The following is a 20,531-nucleotide window of genomic DNA, read 5'->3' as shown; positions in this document are numbered from 1 at the left end:
TTGCTTTCCGACTTCTTCCCTTATCGCTTCGTGCACGTTAAGATTTTTCGCGTGGCTGGGCCCGGCTCTACTATCGATCTTTTCCGCCAAGCTGTCGATCTTTGCTGACAGCTTTGCCTCGATAGACTCCATGTGCTCGGACAGGGCTGTGAAATCCGTGCCACCCTGGCTGCTTCTGGCGGTGCACGCGCTCCCGATTACTGTGCTCGCTACGCTGGCGGTACGCGATACTGGGCGCTCGGATGCGTTGGAAAGCCGCCGTGTCTCTTTCACAACAAGAGCTGGACCGTACGCACCAGTGCTCCTTGCTTGTCGCTCGGGCGCGCCCCTTTGCAATTCGTTCGCGAACGCGTTTGTGTTTTTATTTAACTGTCCCATCGTATTTGGGACCGATGCGACCGGAAACATGAACGGGGGAAGCGGGTTTAGTGTGCTGGCGAGGTTATGCTGGTTAGCGCCAGCTCGCGAGAATCGCGCAAAAGCTCCTTGCTTACTGCGCTCAAATTTTCCGACGGCTGGATTGCTCGGCATAGGCAGCAAAACCTTTTGCGACTTTCGCTTAAATCCGTCGTTCGGCGCGGTGGGGAGCGGCGTGCCCGCGTTAGGGGCGCTCATGGGGCGCATGTCGGTCTTTAGATTCCATGCCGCCAGTTTTTGATTTAACCCGATCCAATCGAGGCCGCTGGTTGGTTTTCTTTGTGTCGTCGGGACCGCACGTGCTCCGTCCACCGAGTCTACGGGGCTAGGCGCGACTTGTCGCTCGAATTCGCCGCTTTCGTCCTCCGTGCGACTGGGAAAATCGTTCCCTTGCTGCTGCCGGTACGCCCCGGTCAGCAAGTCCGCTGGTTGCTCCCGGGCGGGCGCCTTCGCCTCGTCGGAAGAGAGAGCGTCGCGGCTGAGTGTGCGCGCGAGAGCTTTGCGTGCGACCCGCGGATTATTAGTATGTAAATCAATAATTTTATTTATTCGCTTTACAGCTTTAATGTTTTCGCGGTCTAGGCTTTCGCGGCTCGCTGGGCGAGATTTCGTCTTGAATGTTTTTCTTCTGGTTAACATCGTTCACGAGAGAGAAAGACAAAAAGAAAAATTCTTATTCTGAAGATTTTACTCGACGCGAAATGTATTGCGGCGCTCGCGAGAGAAACGAAACACTTTTTTTTTATTTTCTCGAATAAATCGCGACGCGTACTCCCGTGTAGCCAAGCTGCTCAAGAATAATTGGCAAGAAAAACTTACATTAGAAGAACGCTCGGATTCATCGTGAAGTGTTGCTGCTGGGCGAAGACCTGGGCTGGCAGAGCTGGCTTGTGGAGCTGGGCTGCTGCTCGCGCCGGAGTCTGGTTGCGCGCGCTGTCTGCTTCCTGCGGCTGCTTCGCACGTCAGCGTCTGGTCCGCGCTGACGGCTATCGTTGGCCCAGGCGGGCTTTGTTGGCCGAAGGTCGACTTTGAGGCGCACGACGTGCGTTGATTTTCGTGTTTTCTGTTTGTTTTTGTAGAGCGGCGCGTATTTTTAGGCTGCTGCTACGGCTGGTTCACCGCCGCACCGGAATTCGATCACGTAGCGGAGGCAATGGCTCGCTGCGTTCTCTGGCCTTCCTGGTGCTAGAACGATCGGTGACCTGTGCGCTGGTGAAGATGTGGTTGCCCGGTTGCTCTGAAGGAGTTTTTCGATTTCCTGGGCAACTTCTTGCTCGAACTGCTGGAGCTGAGGGCGTCTCACCAGTGCACTAGACTTTATTTGCCGCCGTCTATCTCGTGGACGGAGTCCTGCGGCTGGCTGTTGGCCTTGATGATTTTAGCCCGGACTAATTATTATTCCGAGCCTCGGCGACCGAAATTTTTGTAAAAACGATCTATTCGTTGGTAAACTCAACGAATAGTTTTAATATTCTCCGCACTTTACGTTTACTGTGTCGGAGACCCGCGAGGGATGCCAGAATGTTACGGACGGCGGGTGGTCGAGGGTGCTCTCCGGACACGGAGAAGGAAGAAGAAAGAGATGCTGTTCGAGCTTTATTCGACGCTTGAGCTCCTCTCTTAGTCGTGGTCGCCGGTAGACTACTCGCTACGCCGTTGTCGCGACTAGGCAACGGCTAGCGATCCCACGTGCAGAAGTGCATCCACTGCACTTCTGAGCGTGAGAAACGCAGGCGACGGCGTTCCCCGCTGACGATGCAGGACCATCGTCGGCTTTCGTCACCGGAGAAGCCTAGTGCTCCTCCGTTACACGCCCGATGCTGGCTCGGCAGCCAAACGCGGTGTTGCCAAGTCATGCGGAGAGGCGCGCGTGAGAGGCAAACAGCTAACACACGTGCGCGCAATCAATATCTTTGTACCCGGGAGATAGCATTGTCGAGACGAGCAGCTACGACATCCGAAGCCGAAATTATCCTGTGTCCTCGTCGATCGCGTGAACGCGACATCGAGCAGCACTCGCACCAAGTCATCCACGGAGCTGTGCAGCCTGGCTAGGAGGGGCGCCTCCTCGCCATCAGCCGTCTAGAGACCGTCGTTCGACCCTGCACGCCGGAGGTCGTGCCACTGCGCGTATAGCGAACCCGTAAGTCTCAACTGACACATACTGAGTTATATCGACGCGAACTTACAGACGCCGAAGCCGAGGTTCATGCCATCGAACGCTCGACTTCTCTATAAAAAATCAGTCCTCACGCGCGCCGCGTACGATGGATTATTATTTTTTTTTTTTTTCACCATCAATATACGACTTTTTTTATATGACATTAAGTATTCGTGCTATAAACCCTAGAGTCACGTCTTTCCTCTACTCCGCTCACGAACTCGGCAGGGTAAGACCGGGAAAGAGTCGCCGTATCGTCGTCGCCGTTGACAGTCGAGAAATCCTGGACGCGGAGAACGCGCGGCGAGCTTCACTCGCCATGCGTTTTGTATTCGCGGGTAAACCGGCTGCATTGTACGAAGTCGTTATTGTACCGACGGCTAACGTCCGTCGACGACTCCAGCATTGTCACCTCCACAATATTGTAGTTATAAACCGTTCGGTGACACGGCTGCGTCTTTGCGTCCGCCGTGCACTAGTCCAGTTACCTCGTTACAAGTTTGAATAATAAAAGTTCTAATTTTAAGTTTTATATTGTACTTTTTTTTGTTGTAACCAGGCCTGCTAACAGGTAACTTCGTTTACCTCTACCGAATTTCAGGTATGATCTAGATATCTGTAAATTTTGATGGTGAATAAATAATAATAGTAATAATAAATCTTCATACCTGAATAGCTCTCCAAATTCGCCCATCAGCCTAAAAAAAATGCATCATGAAATATTTGCATAAATATTTATATCAAAACGTATATTTGCAAAATAATTGATTAAAAAAAAAATAAAAGTTTTAGACATAATATGATAAATTTATTTATAAAAGGTGTAATGGTTTGCTAGTGCAATTAACGCAGGTCGAGCCCATTACTACTATCAAAAGTGCTTCTGATTTTCAAGGTTCTTAAAAGATAGACGTAGAGGATTTCCATAAGCACCACCTTCGCTTACACACACATGCATACACACAATATAGTAGGTGACTATTTACATTGTCTCTGGTATTTTAAGGTACATCAAAGAGAGTCCTGACCCTCTCTATAGCCAAAGTGCCTCTTTAAAATCTAAGGGAGCAATGGGGTGACTTACTTCTTAAGGTGTTGGCACATTTAATGGTAAACTGACGACAAAAACAACGAAAATATGCATTTTAGACAGGAGAATACTTTAGTTGGCTTTGGCGACTTTAATCCGATTATTTAACTAAATACTAACAAGTTTTATGGACTATCCTTACCGTACATCACCTTGCTACAATTTCAAATGCAGTTTGACCAGATCGACCGATTATTTCAGGTTTACAGGCAAGAGGATATGCTAGATCAGCGAATCGACAATTCTTGCTTCACTATCAGATTCATTATCAGCTACTCAGGTCAAGCAATTAAATTGTTGAAGGACGAGGAAACAACAATGAGCAAAGATTCTTGTAAGTCTAAGTCAAAAAGATAGCGTAACGTAGCTTTCCTAGTATGTGACGTAGCCGATCTCGGAGTGAGAACTCGCATTTCAGCCCCGTCCCAAAGCCTCGACACTATTATTTTTACAAGTGGATCTCAGAGGGAGTTCCGCAGGGATTCCGCTGTTCGGGTTTACAGCGGTGTGTAATGGGAGAAAATCACAACACGTTCAATTTTAGTACAAACTCTTTATTGCACTATTCATTCACAACTCTGGCTGTTGGCTTCGCGGCCGACACGTACTCGCCGCTTGCGCTCGCGTCTCTCTCTCTCTCTCTCTCTCTCTCTCTCTCTCTCTCTCTCTCTCTCTCTCTCTCTCTCTCTCTCTCTCTCTCTCTCTCTCTGCAGTCTGGCTTAATCAAGCTGACTGATGATGTCAGGCTTGGGATAGACAGGAGGGTCACTCTGCTACTTCTATTTGATTTTAACAAGGCGTTTGATACTGTGTGTCACGTCAAGCTACTCGGAAAGCTATCCTCTTTCGGCTTTTCCAAGCAGGTTATCTGCTGGCTTGCATCTTACCTCACGGGAAGAGAACAGCCCGTCATTGGTGACAACAACGAGCTCTCAACTTTTCTACCATTAAACACCGGTATTCCACAGGGGTCAGGTTTAGGCCCCCTGTTGTTCGGGTTGTACATCAATGATATTGGTTTTTGCCTAGATTCAGATGTGTCCCATCTAATCTATGCGGATGACCTGCAGATCTACAGCCAATGCCACCTCGAGGAGCTTGATTCCTGCTCTGTCAGGATGAGTGCTAACGCCGAGAGGATAATGGGCTGGGCTGCATCAAATAGTCTTAAACTTAATGTCCTTAAGACTAAAGCAATCGTCCTGGGCTCCCCCTACTATATAAATGCTCTACCTACTACTGCTTACACCTATATAAATATAGGGGGAGCCCGGGTCGACTACGAATCATCGGTGCGCAATCTGGGTTTGGTGCTAGACTCCAAACTCACGTGGAAAGAGCACGTTACACAAGTTTGTAAACGTGCTCACTCTTTAATGTACCGTCTCTATTCTTTTAGGAAGAGCACTAACCTCAGGTTGCGCCAACACTTGGTGCAAGCACTCCTATTTCCCATCATCGATTACTGTTCACTGGCTTACTGTGACCTGACACAGGAACTTGACTTGAGGCTGCAGAGGCTTATAAACACGGGGATCCGTTATATCTACGGTGTAAGGAGGGACGAGCACATCTCCCCGTATAGGCGTGAGTTGCAATGGCTTACCACCGCCGCACAGTGGGAGAAAATGGACAAAATTCGAGCCACGCGTCATTTTTAATCGTAGAGCCATGATTTTTTTTAAACTCTTTAAAAAAGCATCAAGTTTAAGCTACAGATGAGGAAATTATTGTATCACCTTCCCCTAAACCCATGCGACCCCTAGAAGCCACCCCTACCAAACCACAAGCAGTCTAACACATCTATCTCAGGGAACAGCGAGTTAAATCGCTTAATTTTTTCTTAAAATAATTAAGCCACACACCATAAGCCAGCTAACCACCTAACCACTCACCCCTCTACCCCTAGAAACCACCCCTACCAAACCACAAGCAGACTAACTAACATAACCCAGGGAACAGAAAGATCAATCGCTTTATTTTTTCTCAAAATAATAAAACTCCACAGGCCAGACCGGAAACACGCAGAATCGTATAACCACGTAATTCAAGACATTATTACAAGTCAATTAGTCACATTATTTGTTAGCTGTAATTGTTGAATGAACTGCTATTAGTCATCTGCTTTGAAACAGATTTAAGCCCCTTTATCACGTCAAGGTTGCCATTTAGCCATCGAAAAATCGTATGATCAATATTTGTATGTATTATACTATAATCTAAGAAATTCAAAAATAAACATTTAACCATCAAACACTCGTATGATCAGTAGATTTAATTATATTAAATTATACTATAATATAATAAATTCGAGAAATCTTCAAAAAATTCTGATAGAATTTCAACGTATTTTTTTATTTAATCTAAGAACTTTTATTTAATCTAAGAAGTCTATCATTCTCAAGTAAAAAATTCTGGAGATTTTTCAGGATTTTCCCGTGTTAGCCGTCATTTTATGTGCTCTTACCTTTTTTTTCAAAATTTAAACTGTGACACTGAAGTTTAAGTCTCGAGGACACGATTTCTTCGCTCTAAACATTAAATCTTAAATGATTTCAATGTGAAAAATCGACATGAATAAAGTTTATTTTTAAACCATATTTTATTGCTTGTGGTTTGGTAGGGGTGGTTTCTAGGGGTTAAGTGGGTTAGGAGTAGGTATCTAGGTGATTTGTTGGCTTCTGGCGTGTGGCTTAATTATTTTGAGAAAAAATAAAGCGATTTAACTCGCTGTTCCCAGGGTTAGGCTGCTTGTGGTTTGGTAGGGGTGGTATCTAGGTGTTAAGCGGGTTAGGGGTAGGTATTTAGGTTATTAGCTGGTTTATGGTGTGTAGCTTAATTATTTTAAGAAAAAATAAAGCGATTTAACTCGCTGTTCCCTGGGATAGATGTGTTAGACTGCTTGCGGTTTGGTAGGGGTGGCTTCTAGGGGTCGCATGGGTTTAGGGGAAGGTGATACAATAATTTCCTCACCTGTAGCTTAAACTTGATACTTTTTTAAAGAGTTTAAAAAAAAATCATGGCTCTACGATTAAAAATGACGCGTGGCTCGAATTTTGTCCATTTTCTCCCACTGTGCGTCAGACGTTGGAAATACTTCATGGCCTGTTTTCTAAGGAAAATGTTCAACACCTCCGTAACTATCTACCTATTAGCCCATTTTAATTTCCACGTCGCGCTCAGGCCTGTAAGGGGTGAGGTGACCCCCTGGACATCCCGTCCTTCAAAACGGAGACGCTGAGGAACTCATTTTTCATCAGTGCTTCCTGCCTCTGGAATAACCTACCATCTCACCTTCGCAACACACTATCCATATCACACTTTAAACAAACAGCTAAATCATATTTCTTTAAATTGGAAAACACACAATCATACACACCTATCTATCTCATTTCACCTCATTCCATTTACTCTTCACACTATCACTTCTTACACAACAATTGTTGATCTTATCTGTATTTATACTATATTTAAATATGTACAACATAATGTACAACAATAAAAACATATAAATCTAAATCTAAAAACCTCTCTCTCCCTCCCTCTCTCTCTCTCTCTCTCTCTCTCTCTCTCACCTGACTCAAGAGCTTGACTTAAAACTGCAGAGGCTTGTCAATACGGGAATCCGATACATCTATGGTGTAAAGAGGGACGAGCACATCTCCCCTTACAGGCGTGAGTTGCAATGGCTCACCACCGCCGGACGTAGGAAGTACTTCATGGCCTGTTTTCTTAGAAAAATTTTCAACACCTCAATACCAGCTTATCTACTAGCCTATTTTGACTTCCACGTCGCACTCAGGCCTGTCAGGGGCGAGGTGACTCCACTGGACATCCCGTCCTCCAAGACGGAGACGCTGAGGAATTCATTTTTCATCAGCGCCTCCTACCTCTGGAACAGCCTTCCATCTCAACTTCGCGACACACTATCCATATCACACTTCAAACAAGCAGCCAAAAATTATTTCTTTAATTTGGAAAACACATAAACATCGCACAAACATACACACATTCTCATTCATCTCATTTCACTTCATTCCATTACACACTCTTCACACGCACTAGCACCCTTACACAAAATTTTTATTCTTTTTATAATATACTATAATTTGTTATATGTACAACAAAATGTACAAAAATAAAGAGCAATTAATCTAATCTAATCTAATCTCTCTCTCTCTCTTGAGACCCAATTAGCCGATAATATGAGCGCGTCAAATAGACTGCTTGACGTCAACAAGCTGCACCTGGACGAAAATTATTCTTAGGGACGAGTTGCAACAAATGAAACAAATACTTAAAAACCTCCACCGTGCTAGCCAGGACCTCAACACAGGCTCGTTGCCGGTTTCGGACTGCGGTATTTTGCTTGCTTCGAGTCCTAGTATTATTGAGCGTGAAGCCACTGAGGTAGCAGAAAAACGTAAATGCTCCTCTCCTCGGAAGGCACCTACTCTGGCGACGACTCTGAGCCGTCTGGCGCTGCATTCTTAATCTTAATCTAGTTTTAATCTAGTCAGACTCGGCCCTTAGGCCGTAAAAATTCTTTCAGTATTACATATTTTAGATTTCAAACGTGCAATACAGATAGGTCTATGACCAAACCTTAAATGTACAGCGTAATGTTAGAAAAGTTTAATGTGATAATTAAATATGACGAAATGTGATTTTATGTGACGGTATTTTTACATATTTTATTATCTCTTTTTGTTAGACTGTATGCGACACAGTCTTTGTGATCTAATTTGTATTATTTTTTGCTTTTAGCAAATAAAGACCTATCTCTCTCTCTCTCTCTCTCTCTCTCTCTCTCTCTCTCTCTCTCTCTCTCTCTTTCTCTCTCTCTGAGTGGGCTCATCAACATTAATGAGCTACTACCAACACACGTCCACAAGCTCCGGATAAGGGCCAGACTGGATGCCAGGAAGAGAGGCTGCCGATTTTACGTGAGGGATGGGAAGATATTCATCCGCCCAATTGATGACAACACCAGGGCATGTATCATCGAGACGTCAGAAGAACTGGGTGCTTTTTTATTGAATCGCACAACAACACAGACACCAACACAAACATAAACTTAACTTACACACACTTAATACCACCACAACACTCTTCCACCCACATTCACCTCACTCCACCTCATCTATCATCTGCATCTACACACACATTCAAATCTACTGCTCACTCTTCATCCGTTTCTGAAGCGTCACTGTCAAGGGGTCTAAGGGTCTGCCATTTCAATGCGAACTCGATTACAGGACACATTGAGATGGTCAGGCTTTTTATGTCCACTCGTCCGTTCTACCATGTAATAGCTGTCACAGAGACCTGGCTGGATGACAAGGTAATATCTATCCCCTCACTAGATAATTATACTCTTTACAGACGTGACAGAAACCGTAACGGTGGAGGAGTGGCCCTCTACATTCACCACTCACTGACCTCTAACGTCATCTCGTCTTCTGATGGCGAATGGTCGGGCAAGCCGGGCAAACCAGAATACCGTTTCTGCGAAGTGTCTGCTAAAGGAATAACACCTATCTTCGTGGGCGTAGTTTATCGCCCGCCGTATGCCCCGTTCTTGCGCGGCAACAACTTTATAGAACATCTTACAACGCACATGCATAACTACTCCACGAAGATAATCCTTGGCGACTTCAATGCTGATCAGCTCTCCTCATCCGAGAACGCAAAATATATCAAGGCCTTTATTGAGGAAAACGCTCTAAGATCAGTAGCATATGGTGCCTGTGTCTGTGTTGTCTGTGGTGCCACGCATCACAGACAAGACTCTGATACCTGGCTTGACCTCTGTCTGATTGACGAGCAGGATCGCCTGCTGTCTTCATAAACGGACACGACCTCATCACGGCCACCCTTGACATACAACTACCACGCCACACACCAAAGACATACTCTTACCGTAACTACAAGAGAATCTGTGACGAGATTTTAAGGGACTTCTTGGGCACACGCGACTGGTCGTCCATCACTACGTCATCACTCAACGAATGTATCACCCTGTTGAACACACACCTGACGGACGCCATTGAACTTCTCGCCCCATTAAAGACAGTAACATCTAGACAGAAACGTCACCCATGGTTTACCGTGGCTCTTTGTGACCTTGTTAAAGAAAGGGATCGACTTTATAGACGGTTTCGCAGAACTCGTTTTCCCTGGGATCTATACTTTTATAGATTGGCTAGGGATGACGCACACAAACAGATCGAGGAGGCCAGGCTGAACTTCTACAATTCACGACTATCCACCTTGACAGACGTCGGTGGGATTTGGAGAGAGTTGGAAAATCTTGGAATAACTAACTCTAGGGACACCACCCCCTCCTGTTTGTCCACCGACGATCTTAACAAGCATTTCAGCTCGGTCTCCAATGACCCCCTCGCTCCACCAGTCGAGGACTTCCTGCGTACCCTCCACACCCTCGACTTCCCTGAACACTTTAATTACAGTGAGGTCACGGAATCGGACGTTTTCGCAGCGGTGAAACACTTCGACACTCAGGCCAGAGGCAGCGACGGCATACCACAGGTTGTAGTTTTTAAAGCACTACCAGTACTCGCCCCTTATATTTGTCACATTTTCAACCTGTCACTGGGCGAGTCATGCTTTCCCTCAGCCTGGAAGTCGTCCCTGGTGCGAGCACTGAACAACTGACTATCGTCCGATCTCCCTTCTCTGCTTCCTTGCCAAGGCGCTGGAGTGGCTGGTGCATAAACAATTATCTGATTATCTTGAATCTAGACTTTATCTAGATGACCTCCAAACAGGCTATCGCACTGGCCACAGCACACAGTCGGGCTTAATCAAACTCACAGATGACGTCAGGCTTGACATGGATAGTAAGCTGGTGACCCTTCTGCTCCTTTTTGATTTCAGCAAGGCGTTTGACACAGTGTGTCAAGTAAGGCTCCTTGGAAAGTTATCCTCTTTCGGCTTCTCCAGGCGGATCATCCGCTGGCTTGCTTCCTACCTCTCCGGAAGGAGTCAAGCTGTCATTGGTGATAACAACGAAATCTCTTCTTTTAGACCCCTTAACATGGGAGTACCTCAAGGATCTGTCCTAGATCCCCTACTATTTTCGTTGTACATCAATGACATAAGTTTCTGCCTTGATGCTGAAACTCGACACCTAATCTATGCGGATGACTTCCAAATTTACAGCCAATGCCGCCTGGAAGAGCTTGATTCCTGCTCTGTCAGGATGAGTGCTAATGCCGACAGGATTATGCGCTCGACTCAAGCTCAATGTCCTCAAGATCAAGGCCATCGTACTGGGTTCCCCCTATTACATTAATGCTTTACCAACTATTGCCAACAACTATATCATATTAGGAGGGGCCCGGGTCGAGTTTGAGTCGTCTGTTCGTAGTCTGGGTTTGGTGCTTGATTCCAAACTAACCTGGAAGGAGCACGTAGTACAACTGTGCAAGCGCGCTCATTCATTAATGTACAGACATTACTTTTTTAGGAAAAGTACCAACCTCAGACTGCGTAAACATCTAATACAAATGCTCTTATTTCCCATCATAGATTACTGCTCACTAGTATACAATGAATTAACACAATAATTAGACACTAAACTACAGAGATTCGTCAACACGGGTACATCTATGGTGTTAGAAGGGACGAGCACATCACACCTTACAGGCGTGAGCTGCAATGGCTGACCACCGCCGGACGTAGGAAGTACTTCATGGCCTGCTATCTCAGAAAACTTTTTAATATTGCAGTTCCATCCCATCTTATTGCCTTTTTCGACTTCCACGTAGCACTACGTCCTGTGAGGGGAGAAGTGACACCACTGGACATCCAGTCATTCACCACGGAGACGCTAAAGAACTCATTTCGCATAAGCTCTGCTTACCTTTGGAACTCATTGTCATATCATATCCGTGACACTCTATCAATACCACTATTTAAAAAAAAGCACGACAACACTTCTACACTCTCGAGAACTCATAATTACATTTATATCATCCGAAAATATTGAACTGTACCATTCTCATTCGCGCTCATGCTTTCATTCACTATACACAATTTTTTTTTCTTTTTGTAAAATACACTTTACACACTAAATTCTTATAATAATTTTTGTACAACATAATGTACAGATAATAAAGAATAATCTAATATAATCTAATCTAACACTAGAAGAAGAAATGAAACCAGCAAATTACTGACTGTTTTAAAAAGGCTCTTGCACCGGCAACGAGCCAGTCTCTGTCGGGTCTCCAAGCTGTAAAGACGTATCAAATAAACGTGATTAAAATCCATACCCAATTCTATTACTTACGCACTTACGTACGCACGGCAACATGTACACTTAACTGGCGCTGCGGACAGGATACTGCGAGGCTGCCGAATCAAGATTCATCAGAAAAGAAGCAGCTGGTGTTTTAACCCCTTCGTCGTAGTATTTTTGGAGCGTCAAGTTTGAAGCCCACCTTTAAGCAGGGATTTACCTGGAATCATCAAAGAAAAAAGTAAGTCTTTGAAATTCCTTATTCTCCTATTTTTACCCTATCCTTAAATACGACTGATCTAAAAGCAAAATGGCTCAAGCAGCAAATCAAATCTTAGTAGAGAAATTTAAATTGAGATTAACTATATGGCGCGACGCGATACCAATTTACGAAGGAGGTTTCACTCTCACTTTCTCCAAACATGTAATAAATTTGTTGAAAATTAAATTACTACGGAAGAAGCGTTAAATACAGCATTATTTGCGTTAATTAAATAAAAAATTCGCGGAGAAGCTTTGAATTTAATAGTAGCGAATAATCCAGCAACATGGAACGAATGTAAAAATCTACTAATAAACAAGTATAGTGTTCCCAGCTCGGAGGGTTTACTATTTAATAAACTTAGCTCTCGTTTTCAACTATCAAAAAAAAAAAACTATAAAAAATACGCTGATGAAATCGAAAATCGAAAATATTAATCAAAACAACTGGTCGAATAATTTCGCCCCCCAAAATAAGTTCTTTAGGAGTACCGGACCACCGAATTTTATTTCCGAAGAACTGCATTATCAGGAAGAGTAGCAACTAGAGGAAGTAGCTTAGAATGAGAAACAAGAAAATATTAATGGAGATGATAGCAACTTCGAAAACCAGGAGAATGTAGAAACTGAAAATTTTCAGCAGGTTGCCAATACAACCAAAAAAACATAGTGAATTTGAATAGTATTGGCAGTTCACCTGTACTACCACATGTAATAACTATAAATCCATCGCCTACAATACTTATATAAGACTCAGGAGCATCATCATCAATTATTAACCCTAAAGTAGCCTATGTTTATTCTATTATATTATCTTATACTATTATGTTTTTCCAAATAAATTCGAAATTAAATCTCTGCATAAAACATCCCAAGGAACACACGCACTCAATTTTCCAATTTTACAAGAGTTAGGGGACGATACACCAATTACATTTTAAATTGCCCCGTGGCATTCTACATATGATTGTTTAATAGGTCATAAATATCTACGGAATTTAAAAGCAAACATTGATTATAGGACTCAAGTATTTAGCGCACCGAAATTTGAAATTAACTATTTAAATAATATGCCAAAAAAATGTAAGATGGTCATACTAAGTAATCATCAGGAGACAAAGGTGCAGATCCGAACGGAGTACATGAATGAAGAAGAAAAAGAGAAAATTATAGCATTATGTCGGAAATATAAGGATTGCTTTTACAATATGTGTAAAAAATTAACGGCCACAAATGCAGTTATACACAAAATAAGAACGAAGGATGAAAACCCGATTTATGTCAAAAGTTACAAATACCCATATCATTTGAAGAATGTTATTCAAGATCAAGTAAGAAAATTATTAAGTGACGAAATGATTTAATCAAGTAATTCACCTTACTCATCACCTGTCTGGATAGTACCCAAGAAGCAAAATGCAAGTGGCAAAAGAAATGGAGAATGGTTATTGATTATCGTAAGCTGGATGATAAAACTATAGAAGTCAAATACCCTTTGCCAAGGATGGACGATATTTTAGAGAATTTGGGAAAATGCACATATTTTACTACATAAGATTTAGCACAGGGATTTCAATAAATACCAGTTGACAAAAATTATGTGGAGAAAACAGCGTAGAAAATGGACATTATGAGTATTATTGTATGCCCTTTGGTTTAGAGAACGCACCAGCTACATTTCAACGGACAATTTCAACATGGACAAAATTCTCAGAAAATATTTACACAAATTTTGTTTTGTATACATGGACGATGTAGTTATATTTTTCAAGTCACTGCAAGAACACTTACAATATCTAAACCTAATATTGAGGAACTTCGGGAATATGGTTTCAAAGTGCTACTTGATAAATGTGAATTTTTATGAAAAGAGGTACCCTTTTTAGGACCTATTACACCAGGAGGAACTGAACCAAATCTAGATAAAATCAAAGCCATTTTGGAATATCCAATCCCAAAGTCACAAAAAGAGATTCAAGCATTTTTAGGATTAACAGGATTTTATAGGAAATTTATAAAAAATTATGCCAAAATATCGAAACCACTAACAAAGGTGCTTAAGAAAGAAGAAAAAATAAACATAGAGGACAGGCAATACATAGAAGCATTCAATAAATTAAAAGAATCAATCGCCAATGCACCAATACATTCTGACCCAGATTTTACAAAAGTATTCACTATTACAACCGATGCGTCAAATGTCGCAATTGCCGCCAATTTATCACAAGATAAACATCTCATATCATATTTTTCAAGAACCCTTAATTCAGCCGAACAAAACTATTTGACCATCAAAAAAGAACTACTAGCAATAGTCGAGGCATGTTGACATTTTAGGCCATAAATATACGGAAAAAAATTTACAATCGAAACAGATCATAAACCGCTCACTTGGCTCTGGTCTTTAAAAATACCAAATTCACGTTTGATTGGATGGAGAATAAAATTGGAAGAATATGACTACGATATTAAATACAAAAAAGTATGTGAAAATTATGTGGCTGACGCCCTAAACAGAATAGCAATTTATAATCATGAAGAGGATGATGACTCACTTTCAATGGTTCCTCAAGCCTCAGATATAACAGCACGCCAAATTAAGGAAGTGGACGAAGCCCCTAACGACGATCTGGAAACGGCCCACACTGCTGAAGAAGATCCAGTATTTTCATTGCCTATAACAGACAAAAGTATTCACGCATTTAATTACAGTATAATAATAAAATCAGGAAGGGATTACGATGTAAAAATAAATAAGGATAAGCTCAAGATTCAGTATATCGTAAAAATTAATAAGGATGAGGCCGAAACAGTAGTAAAAATTTCTAAATGAAAATATAAAACTAGATAAACAATACGGTATTTACTTCACAAATGAGGATTTGGAAATTATTGTTTACAAAGTGCTGCAAAAACATTTTAATGTAAAACTAAAGTTAATTAAAACAAATACTTATACACCCGTGTTAGACAAAAATAATTTTCTTAAAAAACTTGAGGAGTATCATAATAGAACCCATAACGGAATTCAGAAAATAATAGCTCATTTTAAAAAGAAGTTATATACACTAAATATGGATAGACTTATACAAAACTATATTAACCAATGTGAATTGTGCTTGGAACACAAATATGAAAGAAAGCCTTACGAAACAGGAAAATATGGACCTAATGAAATACAAAAAAAAAGAAATTTTACCCTTCTACGATGAGTTGTAAAAAAGTCAGAAACAGAAACAAAAATTACCTGATGATTCAAACAATAAATTAGTAAGTAAAGAAATATATGTCAAGACCCATCACAACAACGGAATAAAATCGCACGCCGTTACCAAAAAATAATTAGTTCAAAAACTAAAGGGCTCCTCATGAAAGTGTTACATACACGGACAGCAACGTCGTTACGATCTAAGAAGCGCAAAAAGATTAAGAAATACTTCTTCTTTGCAAGAAGAAGATGACGGTCCTGAGGATAGCAGTAATCCCGATAGTTTCAACGATACTCGTAAGAAGCGAGGAAATTAACCCCGATGCAACATGTTGTGATTACTAGCGAGGAGTTGGAAGAATTATAGAAAATTATCACTATGTGCATTTTTATATGAACACGTCATCACTTAAGTATACCTATGGCAGAATTCTAACTGGTTACACTGTACTATCTTCAAGAAAAGAACTTAAGAGGACACAACACCTTTCAACTTCGAAAAAATCGATTTTTTTTATTGCTTATTTTGACAGGAAATGTTCCGTAGAACACGCTCCTGAAACCCGTTTATCAACAAAAAAAAAAAAAAAAAATCCCGCCAAGGGAAGGTTTGCGAGTACCCATCCTGAAAAGAAGTACTCTCGAGGAAGAAGCAAGAAGAGGCCAAGATTTGTAGGAGCAACATGCGAGGATGAACCTGCCAACAGAACAAGACCTTTAAGTTCAGCAAAAAAGATACAAACTCCAGCAGCGGAAGGAACCTCTATGGTCAGGAATAGATTGATTGATATCAACATTCTATTTCCTGCTCTCGAGGAACTTTTGATTTGCTAACAATGCCATGGTCAAGTTAAACTTGGCGAATCTGAAGCTCAAGGATTAGGATTCATGATTAAAGTAGTGTGCATTAAGTGTGGTCAGCTGGCAGCTATCAAGTCATGCAGAAAAGTTGGCGTCTAGAACCATGCTTGGGAGAACAACGGAAGAGCAGTGGTTACTTTTTGTGCTCTTGGACTTGGACACGCTGGTCTATCAACATGTTGTGAGTTGATGGATGCTTAATATCCATGGCTTAGTGTGCATGTAATGCAATTCAGCGAACAGTTAAGTGAATTGTGTAAAAAAGTGGCCAAGGACTCCGTGAAAACTGCAGTGATGGAAGAAAAATCCGCTACAGAAATTGGAGCTCCCGGATTAAACATTTGGAGGTTAGACTGGTAATTTTCTGCAGTTTTAATTTGAAGATTCTACACAGTGACCAAAAGAAAAGATAGATATAAAATGTTATTATTATCAAGGATAAAATAACCTTTTTATCACATTTTTATAAAAATTCATAAAATGCCTTTTTTTGGTTGCAGGTAAGAAAAGCCGTACAGAACCCAGAGGTATAAGTGAATATACCTCATAATTGCTGAGAGTCAAGGTCTATGTGTGCAGAACATAGAAAACTTGGTCCCAAAGGATTTGGTAAGCACTAATTTAAGTTACACTTTCAACAATTTCCATAAACTTTAAAGTTGATTTTCTCTAAATGTTATTTTTACTGATTTCAGCTCACTGTCCGTAGGATTCCAAGTGAACGCATGGTTCTTTCGGGCTCAAACTCAAGGAGGATACTTTGTACACCTGTAGTTCTGGTATAAATGCAGGGATCTTGATTTAAATGTTAAGAAATGTTTTATACACAAAAAGGTGTCAGAATAAGCGAAAAATGAAACAGTTATAACTCTTATTGTACAGGAACAATACTTTCTAAATTTATTAGGGAAGATAGAAAGATCATTCGTTTTCACCGATGAAAGATTTAATTTAGAAATATTAACCCACAAACAAATATCGAGTATAAAAGCTCTATTAGAACTTTATTCCCAAAAAAAGTAATATCGCATTATCATAATTGATTTGCTCAGGGATCAGTCGTAACAACCCATGATTCTATAATATACACAATAAAAATTCCTATCCTTAATCCCATTGAATTTTTCCTATTTCAAAGACTTGCTATAATCAACCGAAGAAATCAAGCAGAGATCATAACCATACCATGGAAGCTGGATGGGTCAATAATAAAATTTTTTTCAAGGAGATGTCAATTGATATATTAAAACGACTATGTATGTTATTAGATCCTTGCAGAAGACTCAAAGGCAATTATAATTTTAACGAATGTACCTCTGGCATTGGCATATTCACTTTCAAATAACTTAACACTAATATCCAATATCTATCATATAAAAATTAAAGTAATAAAAACAGAGTCATGTTCTACGAAACGAAAATTTTTGGAGGAAACAACCTGCTGATTCAAGGACACAGGGTGGATGACAATCTCGGAGAATTCAAGACACCGGGAGTTCAACCTCTAATAATTCAAAGTCATCAGCGGAGATTTGAGCCATTAAAGACACAGGCTATACCTACGATGGAGACTCCAGTATTCACAAAATTTGGAATAGAGTTCTACGCGTCAATAACATCATTTGTAGTTGTCATGGTAATTCTAATAATTGAAACAATTTTCATCATATATAAATATAAATGCAAAAGCAAGAGACCACAACATACCGAAACAAGGACTGACGAGGATGTCATTCAACTTGGGCATGGAGAACTTATGTAAACTGTAATAGCCGTCATCTTTTATCGATCGCCTTCCATGTCCACCGAAAGCTGAGATTTGTGGATCAACAACAACCGTCACACCACAGGCCATACCACCCACACCAGCACCAGGAGCAATGCTGGCCAAACGCTGCACTAGCACCGATCTAATAGTGATCGATCCAATGAAGCCTCCAGACCAAAAACATCGCCAGTACCCAGCACCTTAGACAGCAGCTAGCCCTAAGATCATGTACATTCCGGTGGATTGGACACCACAAACTGGTCGATGTTACGTCCGAACGTCGGCGCACAATGTAATATTCTCCGTTTTGAGTCAGCTACCGCTGAACTCAGGATGGAGTCGCTCCCTTATTTATTTTGATATTCCCCGTGAATTTATTCAAATCCTTTCCCAAACTAATGAACAGGTCTCGTTGAACTGTAGGTCAAAAGGCCTCCGACAAGCGAAGTCCAATCAACCCTCCAGATAATTCGACAAGTTCTCCTAAAATATATTTATAAAATAAGCGGCAGCATCAAAAGCCTGCTCGCTTTACAAATTCTCAAACCTTTAAATATTTATTAATTAACTTATATAATTTTCACTTACTTTTCTTGTTAGAAGATTGCAGCCAATTCAGAGTTTACTGGATTGTAAAATCCTTCCTTCTTGTTTTTGATAAATAATAAAATTGTTAGTGATTGATATGTGTCCGAAAAATATTTAAATGAAACTTCACTTCAAGTATGTTTTAGTAATGTATATTTTGAAATCTTTGAAAACTGTTGTCCATTCTTCAGCCACCACAGCTTGTAATACAAAATTTTAAACTTAGATGTTACTTAAGAGCAGCCACCTCCTCGACGAGACTCTCATACAGATTGAACTTTCCTCCGCACGCTTTTCTTCCCTTCGCCCCCGCGTTACATCTTTTCCATAGGCCCATCCCTTTGGGTCCGCATCTTAGCCCTCTATATCGATCATCGACCTATAGCATCGCTGCTTTCCGCTTGGCTACCGCCTCTTCCGATCTCCTTCCGCTCCACCTTCGGTCCCACCCACGCTATTTTCCTAGCCTTGCCGATTTCCCACTATATGGCTCTCCCTGTACTATTTCTAATTTTCTTAAAGTTTAATTCTAATTATTTCTAAATTTTACAATATTTGCTTATATATATATAAATTATCAACTATGATTCTAATTTACTATCGCGATCGATTTCAAATCTATTATAACTAAATATTTTTAAATTTCAAGCTTTATTATAATATTCTATTATTATTTAAACTTGATATTATTATTATTATAACCTAGCTGCTATTTCTAACTAGTTTATTATAAACTATCTATTTAACTAGAAACATATCGTAAAACCTGTATAAATTTCTTTCTACGCCACGAATACGAATTCTACTTTATCTTTGAAATAAATAAAATATGCACAGTTGCAACTTAATACTTTTCAACTGTCCATACTTTATATGAATCTAAATTTTATTTTATAAATATTCTACTTTTAAAATGTAAAATTTGCTTTGCACAGCTTCGCATTCTGTGACGCAAAAACTTGAGGAGCCAGATTATCGCTCGCAATTTCCCCAGATACTTTGGTTTTTCCGGCGGCGCACAAATTTTACGATAAGGCCGCTGCCTGCCGTATACCGATCCCAATCGCTGTACCTGCGCGCGCTCTTAATGTCTATTTATTCGGACTGCCTAATTGCGCTGTCCGGACGCTCGCCTGTTTTTAGGCTCTACGGAAAATACAATTTTTTTTACGCAGCTGCGTTGTTATTTTATTTTATTTAAATTTTTATTATTTTCTTATTTAACCTATGACGTAACACCCCCACCCTTAAACTATTACTAGGGTTTGAATCATTTACCTAGTTTTAACTTCTCCGTTGTTAATTGCACAATATACACTTTTATCTTAGCCTTCGTATTCTGCTATGCTGATTTGTGGTCCAATTTAGAATGGCACTTTTATTATTTATCTGATCATTATTCTTATGAAGGCATATTATTTTATAATGTTTCTTATTTTATAATAGTGTGATTATATTTTCTTTCTTCTTGGTTTGAAATAAAGTAATTTGTAAAATTTTATTTTAGTTAATATCCTCTGCATTCCATGAATTTTCTTGATTATCCTTGATTTGATTGAATAGTTTCATTTTCATCGTTATCTCATGCTGTCTCTTCTTTTTCTATTTTTATTTTTTTTATCAAATTTATAGTTCAAATATTCAAAATGTATAATTTTTTAGATAAAACCACAAAACTCCTAAAAGCCACAAATATTGAACTCTACAAAATTCAATAGTTACAATAATAAAACATGTATTTTATTGTAAAACTTTACCGCTTTTATATAATTTATCTATGCGCTCTTAATTATCTATTTTACTTGTTCTATCTTTTTACGCTTGTCAATTTACTACTTAATCTAAACTTTTACTACGTAATAATCTTAAATTACTTTATACGCCTACGGCGTCCTCGACTCCCACTCGTGC

At 40.6% G+C, this 20,531-nt stretch overlaps 1 protein-coding gene across 7 annotated transcripts in view; it reads right to left on the bottom strand.

Moving 5' to 3' along the window:
- The window catches only part of LOC103317188 (protein spire), a 598,612-nt gene that overhangs the window by 350,905 nt on the left and 227,176 nt on the right, over positions 1-20,531 (bottom strand). For all 7 annotated transcript variants that reach the window (XM_031928198.2, XM_031928197.1, XM_031928202.2 and 4 more), the window contains one exon: positions 3,247-3,276. In XM_031928198.2, the coding sequence (XP_031784058.1) occupies positions 3,247-3,276 (30 nt within the window). The remainder of the gene's footprint in view (positions 1-3,246; positions 3,277-20,531) is intronic.

The sequence above is a fragment of the Nasonia vitripennis genome (assembly GCF_009193385.2).
Source record: "Nasonia vitripennis strain AsymCx chromosome 4 unlocalized genomic scaffold, Nvit_psr_1.1 chr4_random0004, whole genome shotgun sequence".
NCBI lineage: Eukaryota > Metazoa > Arthropoda > Insecta > Hymenoptera > Pteromalidae > Nasonia > Nasonia vitripennis.
This window is presented reverse-complemented; position numbering and strand designations above follow the sequence as displayed.